General features: G+C 57.4%; 1 protein-coding gene across 1 annotated transcript in view; it reads right to left on the bottom strand.

Annotated features, from left to right (window-relative positions):
- SIM2 (SIM bHLH transcription factor 2) overlaps nt 1-9930 on the bottom strand; it is a 58980-nt gene extending 49050 nt beyond the window's left edge. Inside the window, exons 1-2 of the mRNA XM_005229491.2 lie at nt 9756-9930; nt 565-647 (exon numbers count right to left, since the gene is read on the bottom strand). Coding sequence (XP_005229548.1) covers nt 565-647; nt 9756-9930 — 258 coding nt within the window. The remainder of the gene's footprint in view (nt 1-564; nt 648-9755) is intronic.
- Nucleotides 9931-18587: the final 8657 nt, after the last annotated feature.

The raw sequence follows: 18587 nt of genomic DNA on the forward strand, positions 1-18587 counted from the left end.
GGAACCCGGAGGAATTCCAGAGCGGATCGACGGGATTGCGAACAACGGTGTTTCCAGGTGCTAACGTCCGCGGGAGATCTGACCCAGATGTTCGCCCCCCGCCTCGGGAGCTCTGCGCTCCCTCACGGGTTCCTCCTCCCGAGACACCGGCGGAGAACGACGGTCGCCAGTGCCCGGCACCCCCCAGCCCAAAGGCGCTCCCCGTTGCCGCTGGCCGGGGCTGCCTGCGGGACACCCCAGCAGCCCCGGGCCGCCTGGTTATCGCTCTTACTGCTGGGAGACACTTTGCGTGCGCAGGAAGCCGATCAGGGCCATGGCGAGCTGTTACTTCTGCTAGTATCAAAGGCCAAAGAAAAACAAACAACTCAAAAAGCTACTGAGGTGGTTGGTGTTTTTTCTCCCCTCCCAGCCGGTGCAGGCTCGGGATAAGAGGGACGCTTCGCCCAGGCTCCTCTCGCCGTGCGGGGGAGCGGAGGAAGAGGAGGAAGAGGCTGGCGGCTGATCACACCGCAAAACCAGGCTGCCGATGCGCAGCGCGTACGGCAGGAGGAAGGCGTCCACTACCTGAAGCAAATGGGATCCCAGCTCCATGGCCACGTTATCCAGGGGCCCTATCCTGCTCGGCTGTCCCCAGGCGTCGCCCAGACCTGCAAGGCAACCAAGGAGCTGGTTAGCGCGGGAAGCGGAGCCGGGCCCGCCATGCCTCCCCGACGGGACGCGCACTGTCCCCAACCCGCCCGCTCTCCCCCTTCTCCCGCGGGGAGCGGGCCAGACCGCGGAGTGGGTGCTCACCACGTGGGAAAGGCCGAGTCCCTTCTACGCACACTCTTGGGAAGAAAACTGCTCTTTTTCTGGAAGTCCCTGCCAGGGCACCCGCGGACGTACCCTCTTCCCTCCCCGGAGAGCCGTCCGCCCTCCAGTGCACCCTCAGGGACGCGCCTGCCCCCACCGCTTCCCCCCGCCCGCCGTGCCGGTACCGTCCTGCCAGCAGCACCGCGCCCGTCCCCACTTCCCCCGCGGACAGGATGAGGGAACACCGGTCACACACTGAGGACCCGAGGGACGAGCCGCAGCGGAGGCAGGCGCGGAGCAGCCAGCCTGACCGCAAGCCTTGCCAGGCACAGCCCGGCGGGGTTCCCACACGGAAGGCACAGGGAGCTATGAGACATCCCCTGTCTTCAGTTAGTGCCGGGCCACCGGCGCGGCCCCCCCGCCGACCGCCACTTCTGCCGCTGGCCAGCGGGCTGGGCGGGAGCGCAGCTTGCGCAGGGGTGCCGGTGCCGGCGACCCCCACGCTGGCCAAGGCGGGTCCCGGCTGGGGAGGGGGCTGAGGCTGTTAAAAAGGGCCGGAGCTCAGTAGGGGAGAAATTGCCCCGACGGCCTCGTCACCTGCTCACAGGCGGGACCGAGCAATTTGCCGGCGCAATTGCACAGCTTCGCCGCCCCGCACCGCCCCTGCCTGCGGCCATCCCGGCCCCGGCCGAGCCCCGGCCCCGCCGCTCCGCCATAGCGCTCTCCGGCGGGGTGGGGGCAGCCCGTGTGCCCTGCTCTGCCTTGGTGACAGCGAAAGGTTATCGATGGAGCTGTGTTGGGGGGGCTTGGGGGGGGGGCGCTGGCCTGGGGTTCATTTGTTTGTTTTTAATTTCCTCCACGCAAAGAAGGGTTGCACGAGCTCCCCGGTGGAGCTGGTACCACTACCCGCGCCAGCCGAAGAGCTGGAGATTCATGTCGGCACCTGACGGCAGGCTCTGCAGCGTGCCATTACCCTCAGGAGCGCACAGATGGCGGGGGAAGGAAGGGACGGGACCGCATCCGTTTAGTGTCTTCTTTTTGGAGAGAAAGGACAGCCCTCGGGGCTACGGCACCGCTTCTGAGAGGACCTGGAGCCCGACGGGTGTCCTGCCCGTGCTGGCCTGCAGGATACAGGCGCTGCGGGAGGGCCGGTGCCGGGTGAAAGGCGGGGATGCTCGGGGCTGCCAGGCCGGCTGGGCTGGCGGCGGGGCTGGCGTCGACGGCTCCACAAGCACCCTGGCTCACTGCGGCCGGGGGTCCCTCCTGTAGCGTTTCGCGTGGACACACATGCGTGCGATGGATGCACAGCCCTGCACCCTTCAGCCCGGGCAGCCTTCAGTGTCGCTGCAAACCGATGTGCAGCCATAAAACCCAGAGCCGCGTTTTCCTCCGGTGCCCTCTCACCGACCAGGTGCTTTCAAAGAAACCTCCCGCCGCAAGCTTGCGGGGGCAAAGGCCACTGCAGCGGGCGCCCCGCTCGGCTCCGTTACGGGAGGGAGAAGCGGCTGGCACCCAGGCGGAAAGCCCTGCCCTGAGCTGCAGCTCTGGACCGTGTTTCTAAACGCTCTGGCCGAAGCCCTCCCGGATCCGCGTATCCGTTGGCCGTGTGTCGGCAGGTAGCCCTGGTCTAGAAAAGATGGGAACCTTTCCCCCCGTTCTTGGGGCCTCCCTTGAGGTGGACAGGATCTCCCGCTGGAGAAGCGGGGGTCGGCAGAGAAGGACGCGTGGAGAAGCGCGGCTGCCCGCGGTGCCTCCCCGCGCGTTTCGCCTCCCGGTGTCAGCGGAGCCTGGCCCCGCGCCCCGCTCCAGCCGGTCAAGCACAAAGGAGCCTCTGGCTCCCAGCTCCAGGCAGGGCACCCCGGGGACCTGGGCCGTCCCTGACACCTCCCTCCCAGCGTCGCAAGACACTAACAGCACCCGAGGTCAGTCCAAGAAGGCGTTTGCCTCCCCAGCCCGTGACAGCCGCTCCGCTCCGGCTGCCCCAGCGGGTCTCTCCAAACCGCGCCGCAGAAGGGCACGGTGTGCGGCTGAGCTTTCTCGTGAGGAGGGGAAGGACACCTTCCCTTGGCCGAGAGGCAGGTTTGACCACGCTTTGGGAAACTTTCTTTGAAGAACAAACGAAAAGTCGCACTTTTCTACGTCGTTTCCCAACTGGCAGTCTGGAAAAGGCTCCTAAACTTCCAAGGACCTCGCAAAGACATCCTGCAGCCCCTTTTCCGAGACGGTGACAAATGGAAACGGCAGTCCTGGTGCTGCGGGGCTTGCCTTTATTTCGATTTACTTATTGCAAATCTTGAAACATGGGATTGGAACCCTACAAAGGGGGTTGTTACGCATAGTGGTTTAAAAACCGTCCTGAAACGAGCCTTAACTTTCCAAAGGACGAAGCAGATTTACTTCTTGAGCCGCTCACGAAGAAGCTTTTCAAGAACGAACGGTATCTCTGCCACACCCGTGCGTGGCAATCTGCTCCGTCCTGTCCATCACGACTGGGCCAGGTACCGTTTCACGGCACCCCTAAAATCTCCACTATTTTTGAGGTTCTTTCCTAACCCGGACTAAAAAAAGTCACTGCCGCAGATTTGTTCCCTTTGAAATTCTAAATTGGAGTTGCAATTGCGAACTCGCATCAAACGTAAAGCGTCTGGTGGATCAGCCTGGCATTCGTCTAAGCCTACTCTAAAGCCGATGATTTTATCATTTAATCCACCAGCAGATCCCTTTAAAGGTGGAAACGAAACGAATAAAACCTTAAGTTCAGATAAAGGACTAACGCCCGTTAACCTGTCTTCCGAGAGATCAGCAAACGCGCAGCGTACGTCCTGTAAACATATGGATGCAATAGACTCAGACGAGCTGCTCCTGCCCAGCCAGTAAATAACGCACATTTTCACTCACTGGACTGGAGCGAGGCCAAAAGAGCTGCCGATACAAAGCCAGCGTTTCCTGCATCGCTTAAACGCGGTGGGAGTTTGCTGGGGTGGCCTCGGCCGGAAAGGGGTCACCGACGGGGAAGGCTGTCGGGTCTCCGACACGGCTGTGCAGCCGGTGCGGGACCGGACAGGTCATTTCGAAGGAAACGTTATTAAATGCCCCCTTGCAGCACGAATTACCTGCGACGCTGGCCCAGAAAGCGATTTCGCGGCGAGCAAGCGAGTAGCTGGAGCATCCTTACTACAAACGCTTGGGACGCCCGTGGGGGTGGGCCTGTCTCCCGAGCGCAGCCCCTTTGCCGTGCCAGAAGGTAGGGGTTCGCCTGCAGCCAGCGGCTTGGGGCGACTCCGGCCGCTGCCGGTAGCGCACAGCCCGGGGAGCCGAGGCCGGGCTCAGCGGCAAAGCCCGCCCCGGCGGGCAGGAGCTGGCACGGCGAAGCGCTGCCTGCGGGGAGGGTGACTTGCCGGTCCCAGGAGCAACATCTTCTTTCCTGGCACCCTGCCGTCGGCAAACATGGATGAGATGAACCCTTCTCCTTGTCTGCGCTCCGTTTACTGGTGTCTGTAACGACCCCTGGTCCGGACGAGGACCGTGCCAGGAGGGCAGGACGGGCACAGCGGGATGCCTGGCAGGCGACGCGAACGGGCAAATAACCGGCCCTAATCGCAGTTGTGCCCGCCCGCCGCTCCGGGCAGGGGGCGGCAGGTTCAGCTCCGACAACGGCGTCCCAGGGGCAGAGAGGGGGTTTTGCACAGGCACCCCAAGGTACGTGCTACTTTTGCCATTGAAAGACGCGGGGTTCTCACACAATGCGTCCCCGTCCCTTCGGCAAACCCGGGCACGATTTCCTCCCCACCGTCTTTTGACATCTCTGAGTGTTTTTCAACGTACCTCAACATTCACTCTGTACCATTTCCCAGTTTCCAGGGAGGGGGATGACTTAAACTGTAATAAGATCTAGAAATCTTGAAAACAACTCCCACCTTTGCTCTCCGAATGTATAAATTCGTACATACACACGTTTGAAAGCCCGGTAGCTTTTCTGCTCGGGATTCTGCTAAAAGAATTACTTAGCGATGTATTATGTGAAGTATCGGATTGCCCTGTAACTTGGAGCATTTCCTTTGTGTCTACTGTACTGTTCCCCAGCTCCCCCGGGGCGCCTGGTGCCCCCCGGTTATTCAATCGCCATCCTAACCTGGGTCAACTACAAGCGCCGGGATTTTCAGCGCCGCCTCTCCTGGGGGATGTTTTTCCCTAGTGCGGTTGTGCCTCCCTCGGCCGGGAGAGCAACGGGGAATTTACCGGGGGGGCGGCGGGCTGCCAACCGGGGCCGGGGCGGAGGCCCTTGCTCTCCGTCTAGCTTTGTCTCCCTCGTTTAGGCGAGGCCCAGGGTTGGATGGGGAGGGGGTGGCCTGTCAGCCCGTGAGGTGAGGCAGACAGCGGGGGTCTGGGCGAGGGGAAAAGCTGACATCTCGCCCTAAGCCCCGTCTGGAGCGGGGGGCTAAGTATCTCAGCCCCGACGGCACGGAGGATAGCATCGCTTGACAGGCGGGGCCGAGGGGCCGGGCTCGGTCTGGAGCCGACGGGGAGCCCCCGGCCTTGGCGGGGGTAACATCTAGTCGGCGGGGGAGGCTCCGAAGCCGGCGTCGCTTTGGGAAAGAGCAGGGCTGCGTTAGCTTGATTCTGGCAGGATCGGCAGGGATGTGCCGGGCCGCCCGCCTCCTCTCTGCGGGCTTCAGCGTCACCGGCTGGAAAGGCAACCGAGGGCTGGGCGATGGGAGCGACGGACGTAAGGATCAAGACTTTAGTTGGGGGAGGGAGGGGGGAGAAAAAAAAAGAAAAGAAAAGGGAAAAGGCCAAGTCCCAGAGAAAAAAAACCAAAACAACCACCAACAAAAACGCCCTCCAGGACACCCGGACAAATTCAAACCCGGCTCTTCTCGGCGAGCCAGGAACACCAGGTCACGTTATCAGGCCCGAAAGCCGGCTCAAGGCAAACGGCGAGGTCCCGGGCAGAGCCACAGCCACCGGGGCAGTGACCCCCTTCCTCCCGCGCCCCCTGCCTCCCTCCCTCCCCCCGGCGGGAGAGGCCGGAGCGACCCCGCCGCCGCTGCCGCCCGTCCCCGCACCGCCCGGCTGCCGGCTCCCGCCGCCTGGGAGCGGCTGCGCAGCTCCAGGGAAGCCCTAACGGCACTTTTGTTTTAGTAAAGACCGTTAATGCCACACTATTAGCGGTTACTACAATAGAGGCACGGTTTTGAAGAGGGATTACTCACGCCGTCAGCTCGGGCTTTATTTATTTAATGAGCCTCTTCCCCGTGCGTATGAAAATTAGATGGAATAGCTGCAATTCGCCTTAATTTTCTTAAAATATACATTCACGGCCAGGTTTAAATAGGGACCGAAAAGTCTGTGTACTCCTAGGAATTTCTATTGTCTGCGCCTCGGAATAAGGGAGAAGTCTAAAATCTACCGCTCAATCGTTTTATTCAGATCATTTTGTATAGCGCACATTATCTTTTGTGTCACTGATTATTTAGCTCGTTCCCACCAAGTTTAAACATGCATAAATGTGCAGTTTTATAGTCAGTTTTGGAAACTGCGTCCGGGATGGGGGCGGAAGAGTGTCACAATCTAACCAGTCTGCCACAGCCGGGGGCAGAGAATCGCGGATTTAAAATGTGATTTATTCTCTCGTCTCTTTCTTCCATTAGCTCATTTTCAGAAAAAAAAAATTAAAATTACAAATACTGACAGTCAAGACAAAAGAAGCCCCGTGGTGTATTTTTGTTCTACAGTAATAAATGCCTTGGCAAAAAATCAAAACACAAGAGAAGACAATGTTACAGAGCAGGAGCGTGGGGGAGGCTGTAGGTTGCTGTCTCCTGGACCTTAATTCATTAATCTGAAGGCCAGAGTGAAACCGCACGGCATAATCTGTGATATCGGAGCACGAAATTGTGCCTTCCAGGGCTTCCACTTTGAGGGCAGGAAGGAGCTGGAATATAAATCTCCTTTCACTCTCACTTCTTGGAGCCTGACTGGGCGCCTCCGAGGGGGGATATGTGAATTCAGTCCAAAACGTGCATCTTCGGGAAAACCCTGGCCGGGGTGAGCAGGGGGAGACCCGTCTGAATCCCCTTACAAGCCCTGTCGAACCCTGGGACCAGACACCTCGGCGAGGGTCCCACGCTTTGCCTAAACTGTGTGTCAGTTCGTTCTGGTTATAAAGCAGTGGTGTGGAGGGGGGTAGAGGGGAAGCCATCCACTGGAGTTTTTAAAAACACAGCTCGCTCTCTCTCTCTCTTTTCCCTTCCAGTCTAGACAGAGCTGGAAGCCAGTTTTATAGCTTGACAACAATTCTGATCACGCTGGCTGCAGCTACCCCGGGCCTACCAAGCACGCTGGAGGCGTCTCACGCCTGCCCCCCCGCCCCCCGCCACCGCGGGCTGGGACAAGTAAACTCCCTTCAGCCTTACGGGGGTGATGCCACGGTGCCGGCCGGGGCGGCCCGGGGCGCTGGACCCGCGGCGGCGGCCGCTTCGGGGGCGAGTCCCGGAGGAGCGCCGTCGGCGCAGCTCCCACTGCCCCGGGAGCAGAGACCGGCGGGTGGCAAGGGGACCCGTTACGTGCCCATCTTTATTTCAAGCCCCAGGACCTGGGACGTGGGTGTCCTCGCCCCTCCGCACGCCCACTCCCCGCCCCCCCCCCCCCCCCGCCCCCCCAATTCGAGTCCAGCATGCTCTAAGGGGCAGTTTCCCCAGGTCTTGCTGCCCCAGAATTCAAGATACCGTCCTGGGCAGCACTCTCGGGCTGCTAAGTTTCCCCTCCTCCCCTCCCAGTACAGCCAGCTGGAAATCACCAGTCGGGTATGGGAAAGGAAAGGACTCTCCCTCCCCTCCTTCCGCAGACAAATCCCGAGGGAAAGGGAAGTTAGGGTACTGCAGGACTGTGCCGTTGGGCAGCCCCCCCGCCCGGCACCAAACGCAGCCGGCGGGGGAGCGGGCACTGCCCGCAGCCGCGTCTCTTCGGCTCCCCCCGGTACCCTCCACCCTCCCAGACACCGAGCGCACTGCTCGGAGACCGGACGCGGTTATTTCCCCGGCCTGTCATCTCTGGATGCAAAGCTTTGGTTTTAAATATATTTCCATCCGTACTTAAGACGATGAAAGATCAGGAATTCGCTGTATGCATTTAAACGTTGTTCTTAATAAGCAGAGTGTGCGGAAGCGCACGCCCGGCCTGTTTAAGGAAGACAGACACGTAAAGCACACCCGAGCTGTGGGTATAAACCTGCTCTCGGGGTCGTCTTGTGGCTCTTGAGCACCGGCAGGGCTGGAAAATCAGGGACACATCCAGCAGCATCTCGAAACTTGCCACTTTTCTTCCCTCCCAAATCAAAGCCATTCGGGGACATGCTCCCCAACCAGGGCCGGCGAGCGGCCCCCCGAAATTACGATGCTCTATTTCTCATCGGGAAATTGCCCGATGGGAGATAACGGCTGGAAATTCCAGCGGAGCAAGCTCCTCGCTTCCCCTTGCCCCGCTAACTCGGTGTGCTTCGGGAGGGCACGCTAAAGGAGCCCTGGCGTTCTTGTAGCACGGCTCGTGCTTGCTCTCGAAATTACCGAATTAGATAGCCATACGGTAAGCTTTTCTCGGTTTGGGAGTGGGTTTTTTTCCACACCCCCACCTTATTTTTTTTTTTCAGCCTTTTAATAATACTGCTTAGAAACCGCGACGGAGAGCAGACCTTCCACTCCGGAATTTGCTAATTCCTTCACCCCCGCTCTCCGTCCGGAGAGGCACAAACAAATGACAAAGGGGGGAGCTGGGCTTTTTTTAGCCACCCGCAGACACTAACCAGTGTTTCATTTCACGGCTCCCATCAGCTCAGCGGCGGCACGGAAAGAACGGGCGGCCGACGGCTCCCGGTGGGTGCCGGCCGGCCGCTTCCCCTTCGCCCAAGGCGGCCCCAGCTCTGCCTCCGCCCGGCGCTCGGGGTGAGGTGCCAGGCAGCCCGGAGGGTGCTCTTTACCAAAGCCCGGCGCAAGGAGAGAGCCGTGTCCGCCCTCGTTGCTGTCTGTCGCCGAGAAGAGTTACGAGGGCCACCGCCGGCCCGCAGGGCCCCGGCTCCGCAGGGCCCCGGCCGGGGAGCAGCTGGGTCCCGGCCCCGCTCGGGGGCACGGGGGGCTCGGACTGGCCCTCCCCGCTCTCCTCGGCCCCAGGAGAAGGCGGAGGGCCTCGCTGAGAATCCGACGCATCTTATTTCCCAGCCTGCTTCTCTACCTCCAGAAAACTAACCAAAACAAAACAGTAACACCCACGCTGTTTTTCTTTCCCCGAGGCCGTGCCCGGGCACAGGCAGGAGCGCCGCGCCGAGGGGCCTCCCCCAGGGGCCGGGGCGGCTGCCTCCCGGGGCCGCGGGCGCCGGGCACGGCACAAACGAGCGGAGCCCGCTCTTTTCGGGACGGTGCCCCCCGAGCAGACGGAGCCGAACGGGCAGCAAAGGAGGAGCGGGAAGAGGGTGTGTGTGTTAACCAGAGGGCTTTGCCGCCCCCGCCGCCGGCCGGGCTGCCCGCCCCCGCTCCGCCGCCAGCCCGGCGCAGCCACCGGCCGGGGTCCCCCCGCAGTCCGCACCCCGGAGGCGATTCCCGGGGGGTCTCGGTTTCCTACGTGCGACTGAGGCGAGCTGCTCTCGGGTTTAGGTCTCGCAGCACCAGAGCTGCTACTTGCAGCCCGCCCTGCGCGCGCCACCCCGGCGGCAAGCCTGGGCTTTCCGCTGCCTCCCCTTCCCGGGAAGCGGGCTCCTTCCCACCGCCGGCCGCTTTTCCCTCTCTCGCCTCTCGTTTGCCACCCGGTGCGGGGACCCCTGCAAGCACCCCTCCCCCCTTCTTCCCAGGACGTAGAGGCGTTGTGGGCTCGTCTCGGGGTCGCCCCCCCGCCCCCCTTTTCGGGCCGCAGTGCTGCCCCGTCCCTCCCGTGCGGGCCGGGCGGGAGGCGGATGCCCCCCCCGGGGTGGTTACCTTCGGGGAAGACGGCTCGCATTTTCAGGTAGCTGGTGGTGAGGCGAATGATGGACGCCTTGTCCAGCTGGGAGGTGATGGCCGAGGGCAGGGGCAGGAGTTTGGCCAGTTCGTAGAATTCTCCATTTTCTTTTTCCCGTCTAGTCTTTGCCGCGTTCTTGGATTTTTCCTTCATCGCGACTACTGCAAGGCGAAGATGACACTGGCATATTAGACCCGATTCTTCCGAATTGCAGGGGGCATGGATTTCGGCTTCAGAGTTAGTATTTTCGTTTAAGGAAGGGAGGGAGGGAAATCACCCAAATCAAACCAAACCAAACCAAATCAAATAACAATAATAATAAAAAGTAAAAAGGAGAGAAAAAAGGGGGAAAGGGGAGGGAAAAAACGGCCAAGCCAACCAAACAAAAACAACACCAACAGAAATGGTGCGAGGAGGGGGGAGGCGATGTCTGAGCCACAACCACGACAGGCAAGCCGCTCGGGAGGAGGCAGTTCTGCTCTGACCCTGCAATATCTAGGGCTGCGAAACCGAGACTGAAAGACCTACACGAACCACGGTTCTCTGCCTGCAGCTGGAATCGGAACTTCTCCTCAGCGGGGAGCAAACCACTAGGTTCCCTTCACTGAAGGATTTCTTCTACTCAATCCTTGCCCGTACAAATATAATAATTAAAAAAATATTAAAAATAGAGCGTCCACGCAAGAAATCATTGGGTTAAGCAGGCTGAACCATTTTTGGACACTTTGCCTTTAAAAAAAAAAAAAAAAAAAGGAGTGGAAGGACCGCGTTGCTCGTTTATCGAAGTGCAAAATGATATGGTCCCGGAGCCCGAGGTGCCGAGGAGACGACGAGCCGGCGAGGCAGCCCCCTGCTAAACCAAAGTTACAGCCGGTGCGTGGGGAGCTGATGGCTGGAGCGCTCCGAAATCACAAGCTCGCATTTCCTTCAGACGCTTCCCTCTCGGCCGGCTCTCGGCGGGCGGCGGCTGGTCTTGCGGTAGAAAGGCGCTTTTCCCCGTCCCCGGGGGGCTGCTTCAGCGCCGGGGCGCGGGGGGCGCCGAGCCCCGCAGGGCGGCGGCGGGGCCGGGCTGGCGGCGGGGCTGCGGGCTCGGGGGGCTGCTGGCCGCGGGGCTGCTCCTGCCGCTCCGGCCGCTGCGCCCAGCTCCAAATGTGGTTCTCATGCGGAGTCAAATTAAAGGATCCGTTTTCCTCGGGACCAGTGCCACTTCAGCGTTGTCTCTTTCCAAACAAGTCCGAGCGCTGGCAAAGGCGGGGGATTGATTTTGTTGGGTTTATTTATTGGGGTTCCCTCCCCCACCACCACCTTTAAAGAAAAAGAATTTGCAAGATCAGGAATTGTTTCTTTTCTTTTTCTTTTTCTTTTTTTTTTTTTTTTGTCACTTATTTAAAGAGCAGAGCGGTGGCTCTTTCGCATAGACATACCTTTCAAAGGCAAAGGGAAGGTTTGCTACATTCACCTCCCGCAAGGAGCAGCTAGCCTCACCATACGGCAAGGATCGAAGGTAAAATTCCCCTCATCTCGGAAATCCTAGCCGCCACGCTCCTCGCCTGAAAGCACCGATATCTCCGCTTTTTTTTTTTCCTTCCCTTTTTCTTTTTTTTTTTTTTTTCTTTTCTTTTTTTCCCAGGGGCAGAAGGAGCTCTGAAGTGGACCTCTCGGTTAATTCTTTAGCAAAGGCTGCAGAAAGCCAGGAGAGCCTCAAGAGGGGAGGGGATAACGTATCCGTGACGTGTCCTCCCGCGCAGCGCCCTCCGAGGGACCCAAATACAGAGGAGCCAGAAAAGAGCCGCAATTAGCACTTGGGATGGGACGGGAGGCCGGGGCGGGGGGAGCCGGGGGCGGGGGCCGTTTTGCTGTGGCAGCCAGAGCCCGCTCCCCACGACCTCCCTAAGCGGCCCCGGAGAGCACCGGCGGGGACCCGCCACCCCCTTGGCCCGTAACCTGCCGTCTCTCACGTACACGCTTGATGCACCGGCCGTGACCCCGCGGCGCCGGGGGGGCCTCGTACCCCCAACCCAACCCTCCTTTACCAGACCCACTGCACCGCCATTAGGTCACCCGAGCATTTTGCCCAGCTGTTTCGGCGCTGGGTAAAAGGGGCTGAATGTACCTGCCTGCATACACATACACGTGTGTGTGCGCGCGCCTGTATCACATATACGCAGACATACGTATATATAGGACACATTTATACTATTAATAGCGAATATATATATAAAATATTTTTTGCATATACATTATATCTATTTTGCATATACATTCCTTGTGCATATGTATGGATATATGCATGCCCGCACATGAGTACAGTTACAATCGCACGCAGACACACACGCACACGTTCACACATGGCCCCTCGCCCTGCCGGGTGCGGGGAGAGGCGAAACGCGGGGCTGAGCCGCAGAAGGGCCGCGGTCGCTGCCGAGGGGCCCCGCTGCCCCGCAGACCGCCCCGCCGGTGCCGGACCGGCAGCCGCTGTTCATCAGCCCCCGACGTGACTCTGCGCTGCCCGGTGGGCCACCGATGACCAGGGGTTAATCCCGGAGCAGCCGAAGAGGCTCTCCGGGGAAAGGTGAAGGAACCTCCCGAGCGCTCGGTTTCGCCGGCCGCCGCCGGGCCCCCTCCCTCCACGCGGCGGAGACAGAGCGGAGCAAGGCGGCGCTCACGGGGATCGGGGCCACCTTTACAGAGGTTGTCACAGCGCCGGCTAAAACAAGAGCGATGCCCAGGTTCCCCCCCCCCCCCCGCCAGCGTCATGTCCCGATCCGCAGGATTAACCCCGGCCCGGGCAGGACCGCGCCGTGGCCGGCCTGGCTTTGCCGTGGCCCCGACCCGACGGGGTACCCTGCGCTGTTGCGAGAGGCACGGGCGTGGGGACACGCTCCTACGGGGACCCGGCCCTGCCCAGCGGCCCCTTGCAAGCGGCCGTCCCGCGGCCCGGCTGCGCACGGACACACGTGGCTCCAGCACCCTTCCGACCGTGCGCGGGGAGCTGGGCTGCAGCCGCCCATTAAAGCAACGAGGAGAAAACCCTCGGTGCGGGGAAAAGTAGGGACCAGGCAGTGCGGCGGGCAGAGCCCGGCGAGACGCCGCTCCACAACCGCGGCCGTGGGGAGGGTACCGAGGGGGATGGGATCCCCCGTTTGCAAAACACAATGCACCGGTCCTTAATAATAATCCCCGGGAGAGGCCTGGCCGGCGGGCGAGTGTGTTTGCTTAAGCTCGCCCGCCTCTCTGTAATTATCCTATTACAGCATAAAGGGCCCGGCCCAGCGTTGTCGAGGGAAAGGCCACGCTCTTTAACCTCCCCGCCGCCGGCGGAGGCCCCGTCTCCGCGGGCGGGACTTGCGCGGCCCCCCGCGCCGGCACTGCTGCCCCGGCTCTCCCCTCCCGGGCCGCCCCCGCGGGGACGCGCCGCCGGGGTAAACCGGTTTCTTCACCGCGCCCGGGGGTGGCGAGTGGGGAGGCTGGGACAAGGGGTGGGGGGAGCGGCGCCCCGATCGGCCCCGGGCCCTGCCCGCTCAGCCGCTTGCCCCGTCCCGTCCCAAATCCGCTCCCCTGCCCTCCCCCCTTCCCCGGCTCAGGTACTCGGTACCGCGCCCGTCCCTTGGCTGGCGCGTCGCGGGGAAAGCGGCGTTGGCGGGGATCGGGAGCGGGCCCTCTGCCTCGCCGTCCTGGGTAGGATTCAGGCTAGAGCTGGCTTCCAGGTCAAGGAAAACTGAGCGAAACGGTTGCACTGGGGAGCAGGGGCGGTGTAACCCGGGGTGCCCTCCTGCACTGCCCTTTTTACCCGCAAAATAGGAGCAGCCCTGTACCCCTCCCGCAGGGGCACCTCTTTCATGGGGACACTGGGCGCGGGCTTGGGGACGGCAGATGTTGTCGGCGATGAAACCCGCCGCTATATTTTTCTTTTTACGGAAGCATGCTCCGGCTGGGACCTTTCGCCGAGCAAAACAAACCAAAATTGATCTGAAAAAAAAACCAAAACCCAAAAAACAAACCAAACCCCAAACACCGGTCGAAAAGAAACTTCAGGCTTTCGGGGAAATTCTCAAAATTCAATACAACCTCCGCCCGCCGCCGAAACTGGAATCATTAGCAGAGGTAAAAAAAAAAATATACGGGGGAAAAAGTATTTTAAAAAATGTACATATATATATATATATATATATATGCGGAAAAGTAGCTGTATTTCAAGGCAGGTCCTAACGGGTCCCATACAACGATGGCTAACTCCGAGAAGGAAACTGTCTGGGACGTTTCTGTGTCCTGTAAACAATATATAGGGACGAGCGTTCGGGTCTCAAAGGAAAGCGAGAGGGGAGCACGTTACGTTTCTAACAAATCGCGCTGATTTGTAGAAAAGGCAGGTTGCGAATGTTTGCAACATAATCCCGACAGGAAAAGAAAAATCCCGTTGCGACAAGGGTGGCCCAAACCTGTCGAGGTGGATTCGCAACATTCAGCTCGGAAAGTCCGAGATGGCTGCAGGGACCTTCGGGGAAGGGCTTCCCGCCGTCCGTTTCAATCAGAAACTCCACGCCAGGGCCGAAAATAAGGAGAATAGAAAACGGCAATTAATTATTTAAATATTCAGATAATATTTTAACTGATGCGCTATGTATCGATAATACACGAATTGGGCGCACACGTAAAGCGCTGTTATTTAACAACATTTTTCCTTGGCTCGAGGGGGAAACCCTTCCCCGGGTGGGAGCTCCAGGCAGAACGTCTCTTTCTCAGGTGGGCTGTATCGCAGGGGGATACTTTGCCCTCCCGCCGCCGCGGGTTTAAACTCGAAACGGAAAACAAAGAGGAAAAAGTGCGGCGAAAAACGGAATTCCACCGCCCCACGACCACGCTCCACCGGCGGCCCCTCCGCCGCCGGTCACGCACCGCCCGGCTGCAGCGCCGGTGGCACCGGGACGTGCGCGGAGGGGCCGGGCCCCGGCGCGTGCGGGATTACGCGGGCGGGCGCGGAGGGAGGCGCGAGGCGGGGGCGGGAGGGCGGGCGCGCGCGCGGCCCGCGCGTGTCCGCGGGGCGCTGGGGACAAGCCCGAGGGGCTGATTTTGCGGCGGCCGGCGGAGGCGAGGTCCCGGGGCGGGCGCTGACGGAGGAGAAGCTTGAACCGGGGGGTGTGAGGGGGTTTAGACCGCCCGGGTTTGGCCCTCCTGGCAGGCGGAGCGGGCCCCGGGGCCGGCTGCCGCCCCTGCCGTGCGCCCGGGTTGGGCAGCCCCCGGCCGCTCCCCTCCCGCCCGCCGCCCCCGCCGCCCAGCCCGCCCGGGCGGCAGCAGCCGGGAGCGGGGGGTTCCGGCCGCGGTTTGCAGGCGTTGGCGTGTTTCGGCGAGGAAGCAGGGCCCGGGCAGGGGCGGGCGGCGGGCCGGGGCTTGCCCTCCCCCCGTGTCCGTGAAAACGGCCCTGGTGCCACCCGGTCAGGTCTGGCGACAGACACCCTCGCGGGGCCGTGGCTCTGGTCTGTCCCCTTGGTGTGGTTTCCCTGCGTTTCTCGGTGTCGTGTGCTCGTACAACGCACGCAGCGTCAGAGGGATCCAGGCTGGGGAAAGCGGGGCTGCGGGGCCAAGCACAGTATGGGGCTTAACTGGTGTCTGATGTGCTTAGCTAACGTATTAGCTGTGAGAAATACCACCAAGTTCCTCAGGAAAGAAAATATCATCAGATATTTAAACATTTACAGGCTGCAACATCAGCACTGGTTTGAGCTCAAGATCCAGCAGCACTTCCTGTCCCCGGAGGAATCCCTTGTATTTTTTTTCCCTGTAACTGCTGTTCCCAAGTGTGGATGTACACACACATACGCTCACACACACAAATCCTATAAATGCTAATAAAACAGATTCCTCAGGATTTGTTTAACTTTCCCTGGCATCACAATCTTATATTGATATTCAATGGGGTTACTAGTGTGCATGAGGATTACTAGTTAAGTATGGACCGCAGGATCAACCTTCTAGTATGCCACTTGAACATGTCCTTACAAATAAGTAAGGTAGGAAACGTAAGCATTGACAATACGATTAACCTGCACTGAATACTTGAAAGGAAAAAAGGAAGTTAAATCATGGTGCTAGAATTATTAAACTATGCAGGATTGAGGCCTCCGGTTGCAGGGGATCGTTTTCAGCTCTTTAGTTGAAGCTGTATTACTGCTATTGTCCTGCCTTTGCTGGCCACATGGGACAACGTTTGGCAATCGGACAGAAAATTATTTCTACTGGGCATGAACTGGAAATATCCAGCTGGGGTGTAGATCCCATTTCTAATCAGAGTTGAGGGAAGGAAAACTCAATGCTCTTTCTCGTTACTCAGAATTTTTAGTCTGTCAAAAGTGGCTGAGCTAACTATCCAGAAAAATGCCTGCAGTTTAAAAATGAAATAAGTTGTTTGTTTTATTTTTTCTGTGGAACCAGCAGATCTGTTAATTTTTTTCTGTACGTGATGTAGAGGAGGGTACATGGTATGCATGATGTACAGTGCCTTTACATAATGTGCAGTGATAATACAGGCATGCAACACTGCAGGAGCTGTCAGAGTTGATGGACTGATCCAAATGGATGACATTTGCAAAAATACGTCTAAGTAAAAAAAACACCGAATGCTCATGTTTGGGTGAGGTTTTCAATTTCAGTTTCCTAAGGAGAATAAAGTTATTTTGTTAAGGCAAAGAATTTTTTTTTTGCCAACTGGACCTGGAGTTTGATGAATTCTCTGAAAGTATTTTCAGAAAACTCAGATAATTGATATTAATTATGATGCCCAAACTTTCATGACCAAACATTTACTTCTGCTCATATAAGCTGCAAACCATATTTCTTTTAACTACAGTAGATAGTTTAAAAGGTGAAAGCTGTCCTTGGGAAAAGGAGAGGGAATGTATCAATCATAGAGAGGAAGCTTCTAGGCTGAGGAAATAGGAAAAACCTAGTAGGAAAAGCACACAGTGGTGCATTTTTGCTCTATCTGTCTGAAAACCTTTGAACATTATGAAAGTCAATGTAAGTATTTTTATTTACTTTTTTAAAGTTATGTTCAGTGACTTGAAGTTGTTTTCTCAGTGGCCATCAGCTCATATGAATAGTGTGACTAATCTAGTGGAGATGAATTATGGATCTGTGTGGAATAGAGGAATTCTGATGCAAAAACATCTCTCTTTTTTGATGGTATTTTATGCTGCTTGGCATTCAATATATTATATAATGGCTGTCAGAAGAACTTTGGTAATACTTTATGGTAAAATTTATAAATACTTTAGTCATGATTTAAAGATGATGAATGGAAAACACTATACATAATTATGTGATGTTTTACTATGTTCTAAGCACATTCATAAGCAAATGTACATGCTCTTATTAACTACTGTACCTTTGATTTGTTGCAACATCCTGATTCAATATTTTTGCATTTGTCTGTTGAATGCTTTGTCGCACATGTAACAGTTTATTTTTAAATAGGTATTTTACCATGTACAGCCAGAGAAATTTAAGTCAAGAATAATCTATTCATGTGGGACTGGGACATTACTGCAAGGGAGTGGGGCTGGAGAAAGGAAGCAGAGGTTCTGGTGAAGGTTGCTTTTGTGCATGTAAGGCCTCAGCCCTGCAAATGAGCATGTATCAGCCCATCCAAGACGTTAGCTTGAACCGGAGTGGAATACTCACAGCAGTGCAGCCTCAGTGAGGCACAAAAGGCACAGAGAAGAATGGGAAGAAGGGATGTCTCTCCTTGTTAGTGTGGTCAGGCTGGTTGGGAAGGTCTAGCACGGGCATGGGAAAAGCAAGCTCAGTTCTTGGGAAACTGGTGGTGTGGTTTCAATGGATGTGATCTCTTTTGGTTCAGAAGGCAGAGCAGAGAACAGCCTCATACCATAGTGCCTTGTTTGAAATAGACTGCAGGTCTCCCAGCCTTCATCCTTGCAGGGTCAAGTCTTTGGGAGTGTGTAAAGGAGCCCACATGAGCTGATCTCACCGAAGGTGGGATGCAAGAGGTGTTCCTCACCTCTGCTCATGTCTTCTAATATAAAAACAGACAGTTGTTTTCTTCTGGTCACCATGAGCTTCCCCAGTAGCAGTGAGATCAAAAAGTTATGACATTTGGATAGTAATTGCCACAGTGCAGTTACATTTGCCATTGAAACATTTCAAAAGCATCTTGCACGGGCACACATTTGCTTGTATTGGTAACTCACCCCTCAACAAACTCACACCAGCTGGTTTTGTAGCTGAACTGCTAGTCAATCAGCAAATGCATGTGGAAGTGAAGTTACTTGCAGTATAGGAACTTGCTGCTATTTCTCATTATTGTTCCCAGCTTTGGCTGTAACTTCGCACGCCTTCTTCCTTTTGTCAGGGTTCATATTATCCAGGTTTCCATGCTTTTATTATGGGAACTTGGGATAGGCTCAATCTTAACTGAACAAAGATGACCTAAGGTCAGTCTCTGTTAACATCGGAAAGATGCTCAGAAGATACTGCCCTCTAAAATGATTGGTTTGACCTTTAGACACCGATCCTGAAATTGGATCCACAAGACCCACCAATACCAAAGAATTAGACACTTCAGTCACTGGATGCCACTTGAATGCGCTTTCAGTTTTGGAGCTTAAGGCCAGACCCAGAAAGGGACTTGGGAAGAATGCAGATGCTGAAGTCTCAAATAGGAATGCTGAGCACTTCCACTCAGTTGCTGGCTACTTATGGACATCTAAAGCCAAATTTTCATCATTTCAGGTCCCGAAACACACCCTCAGTCACACCTCAGCCCCAGCAGACCTAGGAAACAAGTATTTCTTGGT

Source organism: Falco peregrinus, chromosome 4 (genome assembly GCF_023634155.1).
Source record: "Falco peregrinus isolate bFalPer1 chromosome 4, bFalPer1.pri, whole genome shotgun sequence".
NCBI lineage: Eukaryota > Metazoa > Chordata > Aves > Falconiformes > Falconidae > Falco > Falco peregrinus.